Source organism: Gavialis gangeticus, unplaced genomic scaffold (genome assembly GCF_001723915.1).
Source record: "Gavialis gangeticus isolate Ggan-Ray unplaced genomic scaffold, GavGan_comp1, whole genome shotgun sequence".
Taxonomy (NCBI): Eukaryota; Metazoa; Chordata; order Crocodylia; family Gavialidae; genus Gavialis; species Gavialis gangeticus.
In genome coordinates this window covers 12,556,135-12,567,161 of record NW_017729004.1, presented here as the reverse complement: position 1 = coordinate 12,567,161, position 11,027 = coordinate 12,556,135, and the positions used below count along the sequence as shown (strand labels likewise).

At 45.2% G+C, this 11,027-nt stretch overlaps 1 protein-coding gene across 1 annotated transcript in view; it reads right to left on the bottom strand.

Annotated features, from left to right (window-relative positions):
* LOC109291079 (sodium channel protein type 5 subunit alpha-like) overlaps positions 1-11,027 on the bottom strand; it is an 87,704-nt gene that overhangs the window by 53,341 nt on the left and 23,336 nt on the right. The window contains exons 8-11 of the mRNA XM_019507939.1: positions 6,735-6,876; positions 5,994-6,191; positions 4,537-4,719; positions 3,550-3,951 (exon numbers count right to left, since the gene is read on the bottom strand). Of these exons, the coding sequence (XP_019363484.1) occupies positions 3,550-3,951; positions 4,537-4,719; positions 5,994-6,191; positions 6,735-6,876 (925 nt within the window). The remainder of the gene's footprint in view (positions 1-3,549; positions 3,952-4,536; positions 4,720-5,993; positions 6,192-6,734; positions 6,877-11,027) is intronic.

Sequence of the window (11,027 nt, the reverse complement as noted above, 5' to 3'; positions counted from 1 at the left end):
GGTCAATGCTGAAACTCTTTAGGGATAGCTGTAGGGTGTCCTTGTACCGCTGCTTTGGTGCACCACAAAACACAGTTCTCCGTAGAAGATTTTATTCGGCAGGTGAGTGTCAAGCATTCATGAGAGGTGACTGGCCCATCTTAGCTGCACCAGTTTCAGTAAAGTGTGGATACTGAGGACAGCTGATCTTCCGAGCACCTCAGATCTAGAATATTGTCCTGCCACTTGATCTTTAGTATCTTTTGCAGGCAGCACAGGTGGAAGTGGTTTAGTTTCTTGGCATGACGCTGGTAGATGGTTTCACAGGGATAAAGGAGGGTTGGGAGAGTGATGGCTTTGTAAACCTTCAGTTCTGTCGTCATTCCAATATGTCTGTGGTCCCAGACTAACTTACAGAGTCTGCCAAGGCCACACTAGCTTTTGCTAGCCTCGCATTGATTTCATCATCGATGTGGACAGCACCAGAGAGTGCTGCCTAGATAGGCAAACTTGTTGAGCGTAGACAGTTGTTGGCCTTTAACTGAGAAGTGTGGTTCCTGGGCTGTAGTGCCAGGTGCAGGTTGAAACATCACTTCGGTCTTCTTTGTGTTGATAGTGAGTCCCAAGTTGTTGCAGGCTGACGAGAATAGGTCCATGCCAGCCTGTGAACCTGCGCATAACGCACAGTCATCAGTGAAGAGGAAGCTGCGAAGCATGGCCGTCTGGACTTTCGAGCTCACTCAGGTCCTGCGCAGGTATTATTACTAGTTGGCCATAAACTATGCATACAGGTAGTCTGTACTAAAATATCCTATTAATCTTCTCTTCTCTTCACTCCAGCCCTCATACTTAGAAATTGTGTGCATATATATCAAACCGTTTCAACCAGGGGTGGGTAAATGAAACCACAAATCCTTACATATTGCACATCCATCATACTTCCTAGCCAGTCAGCTTAGCTCAGGGGCTCTGCAGCCCTATACTCAGCCAGGCTCTGTACTTGCTTTGCCCTGAGCCCGCCCCCAGCAGGGCTCAAGGTGATCACATGCCCCTAGGGTACTAATGGGACCTCTAAACCTCCCCTTACAGTCCCTTCCACAAACCACCAGTATAAACTCTAATCAAATGACAAGCCCCCCTGGCTTTAGCAAAAACTCACTTCAGACTGGGTCCAAACCTAAGCCCTAGCCCATAGGGTATACAACCAGACTTCCTCCTACTTTGGGTTGTATTCCCCTGTACGCCATCAGCACCTTGTTAGCTGTTCCCCAGGGAGCTCTGCTGTCAGCAAGGCTCTCCTCTGCAGCTTCCAGGGCCAGCCTGCCTGCCCCAGCTTATATTTCTCCCAGGCCCTGACCCTTTCCAGTCAGGTTACTCCACAAGGTTGGCTGCAGGTGCCTTCTATTTTGGCTCACTACCTGGTCTCCATGGTAGCCTACTTGTAGCAGTGCTTTGTCTTCCCTGCAAGCCTCCAGCCTGAAGTCCTGCTGTGGAGCAACTAGCACTGCAATAGCCTTTCCAGGCATCATCCTATTGGGCTACTGCAGAGCAACCAGCTTTGCAGCAAGCACTCATTGTTCCTGCTTCCCTAAGCAATTTCTCCTTTGAAGTAGCAGAGAGTCCCAGTCTGTCTGTCACAAGACTCAAAAAATCCATGAAAGTCTTTTTTATAATAAGTAGCCAGTGTGAGCTATTAGAAGGTAACACAAAGAAAGTGCAACTGATGAGCTACTTTGTCTCAGTCTTCACAAAAAATAATATGCCACCAAATTACAGAGAGGAAAAGATGAGGGTCCTGATAACAAAAGAAATGTACTGAAGGAACTAGCAGAAGGGATCTGAGAGCCCTTGGCAGTAATACTTGCAAAGTTGTGGGAGAGCAGTGAGTTTCCAGAGGACTAGAAAAGGGCAAAGATCTTGCCTTTCTTCAAAAAACTCATAAATGATGATCTGGGGAATTATACACCAGTGAGCCTGACTGCAATACCTAGGAAGGCGAATGTAGTCTTGGGCTACATCAACAGAAGCATTAGCTGCAAGGCATGAGAGGTGTTAAGCCAATCTGATCAGTGCTGGTTAGGCCTTAGCTAGAGTATTGCACACAGTTCTGGCCTCTACCTTTTAAGAAGGATGTGGAGAAGTTAGAAAGGGTCCATATATGAATGACAAAAAAAAAAGATAAAGGTGCTGGAAGGCAAGCTGAGGGAAAGTTGAAGGAACTAGGTATATTTAGCTTCCAGAAGAGCCAGTAAAATGGGAGATGGTAGCAGAAGAGGAAGAGAGAAAACAAGTGTTCTTCCTTACTGCAGAAACAAGGTGTGAAGCAATGACTTTAAACTGCAGCAAAGTGGGAGCATTTACACATATAATTAATGCACAGTAATATACTCTGGCACATATCACACCAGAATTTATTGCTCCCGGGTGCCACATTTGCATATGCACGCAGGAATGCAGCACGTTGAGCTAGGTCAGAGCAGCCAAGGCTGCCAAGGTACCCGGGGGGCAGCCTGCCAGTCCAGGGCCGCTCCGTGCTAGCTCAACATGCTGCAGAGGAGCTGGCTGGGGTACAAGGGTGCTGCAGGGTGAGGCTAGTCAGAAGCCAGCCCCCATGCTGAAGTACCTTCATGCCCAAACCGGCCAAGTCAGTGTCTACATGTGCATTGCTACATGCTAAAAAACTCTGAAATAGTTATATCCTATGGCAGAGCTTATTCATTTTCTGCAGCCTAATAGGGCCATATGTGTAGATGCAGAGATATTTACTGTGGAACTAATGAGTCAGTTCTGCAGTAAACATCTCATGTAGATGCACCCAGTACATTTAAATTGAATTCAGGGGGTGTGTCCACACAGGCTATTAATGTGACTGAATAAACTCGGCACAGTTTGCACCAGAGTTTATTGCTCCCAGGCACCTTATTTGCACATATGCCCAGGACTCCAGCACGTTGAGCTGGGTCAGGGCAGCCCTAGCTGGCAGGGAGCCCCAGAAGTCAGCTTGCCAGCACAGTGCTGATCCAACCTGGCTCAACGTGCTGCAGAAGGGCTGGCTAGGGCATGAAGGTGACTCAGGGACGGGCTAGCCAGCAGGCAGCTCCTGCACTGAAGCACCCTTTTGCTCCAGCCAGCCCTATCAGCATCTACACATGCACTGTGGCAGAGTAAATAACTCTACCTTAGGATAGTGCTTGTGTCTGGCAGTACTATTTACAGAAGAGTTAATTAGTTTACTCTGTCCTAATAGCACCACATGTGTAGAGGGCAATGTTTTACCATGGAGCTAATTAGTTAATTCTGCAGTAAACATCTCATGTAGATGCACCCACAACAACAGAACTTCCTTGCTTATTCAGCTACTGCACGGTAGCATAAAAAAGGTGTCCATCGGCACTACTGTGCAGTAACTAGTTACTGTGCATTTACTTAGTACTTCATTAAGCAAGTACTAAAGTAAACGCACACTGACTTCTGCACATTAATGAGCGTGTAAATGTACCCAGTAAACCCTAAGTTTCTGGAAGAAAACTTAATATGAAGTGTGTTTCTAAAAGTCCTCAGTTTCCTTACCAAATCACCTTTTCTTGGGTTTTCCATAACAGGAGGAAGCAGTGACCCTTCAGGGGAAGTCGGTTCTAGATGGTAAGCCCTGGCATTTCCTCCTCGCATCAGTGAAGGCATACCATTGCAATCGTCTGTGCTGTTCCACTTGTCATTCTGTATGTGGTTTGGAGTAGCGGGATGAGAACAATGGCTCGCTTGACTTTGCACACTTGGGTGTCTTCCCATCCGTGCAACCAGCAATGACCCACGCTGAATTTCATTTTCCCCAGCAGTGCTGATCTCATCCTCACCAAAATCAGTTTTGGAGCCCACATCTATTCCAGGTATCTGGAAATTAAATACACTCCCATGGCTGGGCCTGCGCTTCATTTGGCTTACACTGGAGTCATAATTAACACCAAGGAGAGTCTAAAAGTCCAAGAAAAAGAATAAAGGTGAACAAGAGAATAATGTCATATAATACATTTCTTGGGAGCAATAAAAATGTTGAGTTCCTCCTTCAAACACAGGAAGTTCATAAGCCTCACTTGATATAAGTTACTTAGAAAGGACTTAATTTATATTTCAAAAGACAGTTATTAAAATCCTGCTAGCCACATTTCAGAAAAAAAATTCTTTTTCCCTTTTGCAAAGGGCTTTATAGGTTGTTGTTTAAATTCAGGTTCTAGTCCATTTTCATTTACCAATGTTGTCTATAATAATATATGCATTTTCATTTATAGTTTTATTGTAAAATTGTTTCTTTAATAATAAATACTGCAGTGAAGATTGAATCTCACTTTTATTATACCCTCGTATCTTCACACACAATTTAAGAGAAAGTTTTCTATTTTGGTTGAAACTTTATCATTCTTTGTTAGCCCAAAGGGGGTAGCTTTAAGGGATGAAGACAGTATATAATTTTAAAGGGATTTTGTTGTGCTTTTGAGCAATTCTGTTTTAGTACTAAAACTGACAAATCCACAGGGATTTCCTATTTAGATAATGAATTACCAACTTTCGGCGATTGTCAATGAACTGTGATTTGGGAAAATGTTGATCTTCCTCATGATCTTCTATTCCAAGAGACCTATTTTTCCTTCTCATATTCCTTCTGTCTTTGCTTTCTTTGGAGGGCAAAGGGGCCATTTCAAAGGAGTTAAATGATGCAGTATCATTTTCTCTGGCAGCTAATGCCTAAAATTAAAGAAACACAAACAGACCTGATATTGTACTTGTACAATTAAGATATCAGTCAGAGTAAAGGATTTCTGTGCTCTATAATTATTTCTTGTTTAACATTATTGTTTGAAAGACTTGTTTAAAATACCAGTACTCCATGCTTCTGGTCCAAGCTGGTCATTGCAGGATTAGGAATGATTTCCCCCTTTATATAGAGCATTGAACAATTAGTTACAGCAGATTTGTGTACTTATAGATACTGTTCCTGCTCGGAAGCAAAATATTCATTCTTCATCTCCTATCTTCCTATATTTATATTACTGATTTGTTTCCAGTTAAAATACGCAATTTTTAATTGAGTCAGCAGAGCTATCCATTTCCCAAAACATCTTAAAAACATTAAAATCGCAACTGCTTGGGTATCTTCAGGACTGCAACAACTCAGCGATCAGCTGTCCTTTTTATGTGTTGATAAATGGAAGTTAACAGGAGTCTTGTAAATCATTCAATGAGCTGTATGTCAAACTCTCAGCTGTCAAAGAAGAGAATTATTGTAAATTTCTACATCCATGTAACACAACAGTGGAGCAAAAAAAAAAGTGCATATCCTTGTATCCTTTTGGGCACTCACAGTTGATGGAATTTTAGACTATCTGGCCTGTCCAATCCCACTTTGTTTACAGTGCCCTGGATTTATTAATAAACTGCAGGAAACTCCCATAGCTACAATTCAGTACTCACAGCTATCATTTATTGGTGATCAAGTAATTATTCCTATTGGTTTAGGAAACTATGATAACTTTGAATAAGGTAATAGCTAGAACTTGTCCTCCCCAGTGACCATCACATCATTACTCATAGGTGATGCATAGGGAGGGCATGGGGGGGTGGGGCATGTGCCCCCCCTGAGATTGGCCACCACTGAAGCTACCGGAGGCTTCTGCGGGTGATCGCCACTTGCCACCCCTGCCCCTTGCCGCTGGCACCAGCATCTGTGAGCAGTCCCTGCTCACCACCCCCTTCCTTACCCCCTCCTCTCCCACTGCTGGCAACTGCGACCAGTCCCCACTTGCCACCCCCCACCACCAACCCTGCCTCAGGTTACTGCAGCCTGTCCCCACTCACTGCTACTGCTGCCACCTACAAATGGTGCCCACCCCCCAGTCTTGGGAGGCACCAGTCATTCATCTCATTGTTTATGCATGCTCAAAAGATAAGACTGATGAATTCCACTTGTATATGATGCATATAGAGACTGTCCAACACTAGCAAGGCAATAACATATTCACCTCCTGTTCTTTCTTTAATAGTTCCATGGCTTCCCGAAACTGCCTTTCCTTTGCCTCTGTTTCAGCAATAGTAGCTTTGTTCTGATCTTCATATGCCATAGTTACTACAGCCAGGATCAAGTTGACCAGATAAAATGAGCCCAGAAAGATGACCAGCATAAAAAAGAGCATGTAGATCCTCCCAGAAGTTCTGAGAGTCTGTAAGCACAAAATACATGTTGAAGTAAGGAATCTGAGAGACAATACAAATTTAATGAGATCATTTAATGGATGTAAGACAGCATATAAAAATAAGAAAACATTATTCAAGTATGTTTTTAAAAAACCTTGGTCACTTTTCCACACTACTGAGTGAAATGTTTTAAAGCAGCTTAATGAGAATGCTGCCCTACATGGGCTTTTTTTCCCACTTCCTCCCAAAATCTAATAACTTTGTTTTGTGATAACCAGGATTGTTCAGTTGAGGTGAAAAGGAGCCAAATATCTGAAGGAGGAGGCTCTGCTGTGCTGCTAGAGCAGAGCATGGTGCCATTTCAGTCCTTCTCACACATTCCCTTGGGTGGGGAATTAAGTAGAAGCTCATTATAGTCATGTAGCTGTGTATCCCTTCAGATGGATGTTACTTAGATAACATGCAACCATCATTTCCTTTTAAACTTTTCTGCTCTTTAAGTACTTCAGGCATTTATATACCTGGTTGACTGATTTCTTTTCTTACTGGTAAATAAGTACATTTGATACCTGCTGATAGAGACGTTCCCAGTAATCCTGTGTCATCAGGCGGAATAATGAAAGAAAGGCCCAGCCAAATGTATCAAAGCTTGTATAGTCATAATCAGGGTTTCTCCCAACTTTCAGACATATGAACGTCTCTGGGCAGGTACTACAGAGAATGATAAAAAGGGGTGAAAGCTTCAAGTGTGCAAATTTAAGGTCAAATAGCTTCAGATCAGTGAAAGTTCATATTATACTCAACTATATATCCAGCTATATTACAGGTGACTGACTATGGGGACCCAATTCTTTCATGAGACATGCAGTGGGGGGAACAACAAAGTAGAAGGCCAGATAGAATAGTGAAATGCACGCACACATGTACAAGTTGTCATTTTATGTGTTGTAGGCCTCAGATGTGTTCAGTGACTGTAACACCAGACTCTGAACCTAGCATAAGCCTAAAATATGGCAGGATGCACTTAAATTTGCATTTTAGCCAGAAGCAGTAGCATGGGAAAGCAGAATAAAGTTTGTTGGTCAAGGTTACCAGTACTGACCTTAGCCCAAGTGCAAATAATTGCTTTTTTGGAAAACTCTAATAGTAGTTAGATGTAACAACTGTAATAACTTGATGTTTTATCTTTTGATGAGAAAAACTGGATTATGTGCAGCCAGTTAGATTTCTGTTAAATGATAGTGTGTTTCTCTTGACTAGATAAGGTAAGGTGGAAATGTATAATCACTTGATGCCAGAACAGATCATTCCCAAGTGGCTTATGTTAAACTACAAAAGGCATGTCTACACATGCATTGACTGCACAGTAACTTACTGCGCAGTAACTTACTACGTAGTAAGAGGTTTTTAGGCTGGTGTCTACATGTGAAGTCATTAATGTCTTAAGGCATTGTAATGTGGTTCAGTGGATGACTACGTCAGCCAGCCCTGCTCAGCACCCTAGACAGTCCCAGCCCTGGCTCTAACCACCTTTCCATGTTCCTGCCTTCTGCCCAAGGAAAGCAGGCTAGAGCCCAGTGCGCAGGGCAGCATGCTGTTGCTGGGTGCCGTGGTGCATGCTACTGCAGATGCTGGAGACGCAGGTCTGGCAGCAGGGAAAAGCCCGTCCGCAACTCCCTGTAGGGGAAGGGAGCAGCACAGCACAGGCAGGGCTGGGGCTGCACTGTCTGTCTGCAGAGCCCAGCACTGCTTTTCCTGCCCCACAGAGTGACCCCAGCAGGGTTGGGGCTGCATCTGTTCTCAGTTCCTGGTGCCAGGTTCCCTGCAACACCTACCTCCACCCCAGGCACACGTCAGGCTTCCCTGCCACCAGGACACTGCCTGTGAGAGAAGCAGCATGCACTGCTGGGGGCTCCACGTGGTTCAGCCCCTGCTCATGCTGCTCCCAGCTTCTTTCAGTGGCAGTGTCCTGGTGGCAGGGAAGCCTGGCGCATTCCTGCAACAGAGGTAGGTGGAGCAGACATAGCCCCAACCCTGCCTGGGCTAAGCCAAGCAGGGTGGCTCACTCCATGGGGCAGGGAAAGCAGCACTGGGTGCTGCAGACAGATGACGCAGCCCCAGCCCTACCCATTCTGTGCTGCCCCCTTCCCCTGTAGGGGGTCACAGGGGCACCTTTCCCTGTTTCTGGAACTGTGGCTCCAGAGTTTGCAGCAGCATGTGCTGTGGCACCTGGAGACGGTGCACCACCCTGCGGGCTCGGCTCAGCCAACATAGTGTTTAAGGCAACTAATGCAACATTATGTCACCCTACACGCCCAGTGTTACTGCACAGTAACTAATTGGATGTAAATTTGATACCTGCATCGAGCTTGATGCAGATATCAAATTTATGCCCAAGTCGGCATACGTGGCCATAGTTACTGCGCAGTATGGGCATACACATGTAGATGTTGCCCATACCACACAGTAATTTTTAGGTTACTGTATAGTAGCTGTGTGTGTGTAGACATGCCCAAAGTGTAGCTAAAACAAGAGACCCCAAAAGCCTTTCTTTGAGGGAACTCAGAATTGAATTTTATGGAAATGATACCTAGCCTTGTCAGCAAAGCAAAGAAAGCAATTAACGTGTCCAGCTGAACCATCAGATGAAACAGCACAAGGCCTGAAATCAAACATTATAAAAGGAAGCCTTAAAGTAGATAATCCAAACATACTGCATCATGGCTTTAACATAAGCATGTTAGCAGTAGTGACTGATGTAACAGAAGTATTGAATGCAGTTTTATAATAGATATTTGAATTATGATTCTTGGGTAAGTTGTAAAAACAAAGCAACCTTTTCAGTGAAGATCATAAACCAAGGTCAGAAAGAAATCAGAGTGCTGGCATATAACATTCAATGACAGTGAAGGGAAGGAGAAAAGAAGTTCTTCCTTCTACAAGTAACCTTCATAAGAACATCAACTCAAACTAATTGACACCTTCCAAGTCCACATGAGAACTACTTCAATCCAGTTCAAAAGTTTCACTGAAACAAATTTAAATAAAACCAATCACAGAAAAATTTGTTAGAATATTAGAACAAGTCCTCTATGACCATAGGGTAACAGCTACAGGGAAAAGGGGAGACTTTCACAAATTCAAGAAGCCCTGCTGCCAGTCTTAGTGCCATTTCCTGAGTCTCCCCAGCTGGTGAGAATCTGAATTATGCTGTATTACATTATGGGGGTTGCTAGTTAAACATTAAAATAAGTGCTTGGTCTTGTGCTTTTGGGGTGTAACAGTAAAAGTCCAGACTATAGATTTGCCTCTTGCCTCTTTTCTGACTGGGTGGTGATACGTAAGGGAATATTAATTGGACATAATTTTGCATTTATTAGGTAATCATTAAGAGAATTGTGTAGCTATAACTTAATTCTGTGTCTCCGGTTGCAGTAGAGGTGATGATCATAGATGGGAGGTAGTCTTGTCTCTAAAGACTGAACAATCCAGAGTTTTTGTAACAGTATCTAGAAGGGCAGATCTGGGGGGTCACTTACACTCCACTTCCCCTACTGCACTTTGATTTCTGGACCACCCAAAGTTTAAAACCAACTGCCTGGCAGTGTCAGCAGCATTTCTAGTCAGGCAGACCTGAGGGAGTCAATTTACTTAACGTCTCATTATAATCTACCTGATCCCTTCTAAATTCTTAATTTCCCGCCAATCAAGCTACCCTTTATTCTGCTCTGTCAGCTGCTCCTGGTAATGAAGCACCTATTTCACAGCCCCACAGATTGTTTTGAACTCATTCCAAGAACATAAGAACATAATGTTACCATTTACCGGGTCAGATGGCAAGTCCATCCTGCCCAGTCTCCTGTGACCACCATGGGGTGCCACCACTTTCTGCTGGCTACTGCGGTGGCTGTGGTGCAGGGGGGGCTGGGCTGCTGGTGATGGCGGCACCCTTCTCCTCAGCAGGGGCCTGTAGTGCCCTGTGAGAGTCCAAAGGATACTCACCTGGAGTTCAACCCCTCTATGCCAGTGCTCTCGAGCCATTCCTCTGCCTCCTGCACAAGTGGGTGGTGGAGCTGGTGCCTGAGGAGCCAGCCCTGTGGGTGGTTCTGTCAGTGTATGCCAATGACATGCTCCTCACCATCCAGACCCGGAAAACCTGGTGCAGGTGGAGGTCTGCCGGTCCATCTACTCAATGGCCTCCTCTGCCTGGGTCAACTGGGTCAAGAAGTCTGGCCTGAAAGTGGGTGATGGATGGCAGGTGGGTTCACTCCCACCTGCACTCCAAAACATCCAATGGACTTCAGGCTCACTGCTCTATCTGGGGCTCTACTTGTCCCCCAGTCACCTTTCCCCACTGGAGAACTGACACCAGCAAGAGATAGGCTGTCTGAGAAGTTGCAGGCATGGGTGGGCCTGCTGCAATGTCTCTCCCTTCATGTAAGAGCACTGGTTGTCAACCAGCTGGTCCTGTCCATGCTATGGTACTTTCTCAACACCCAGATGGTGCCCCTGGAGCGCCTGACCAATCTCCACAGATGGGTGTTGGGGCTCTTCTGGCTAGAATGGCACTGAGTCTCCCCAGATGTCCTGAGCATCCTCTTGTGGGAGATTGGGCAAAGCCTGTTTTGCCTCCACAGCCAGGTCTATACCTTCTTCCTTCATGCCCTATAGAGGCTTTTGTACAGTGCTGGTAGCCAGGCAACGTGGTACCTGATCAGCCCAGTGGTGTACTGAGGGTCCCTGGTGCCTGGGGGCCAACACCTGCATTTGCACCTCCCCCCTCTCCCCGGGACAATCTGAGCATGGTGCAGGGCCCAAGGCAAATCAGCTTGTACGGGACCCCACCTCTCACCCCGTGGCAC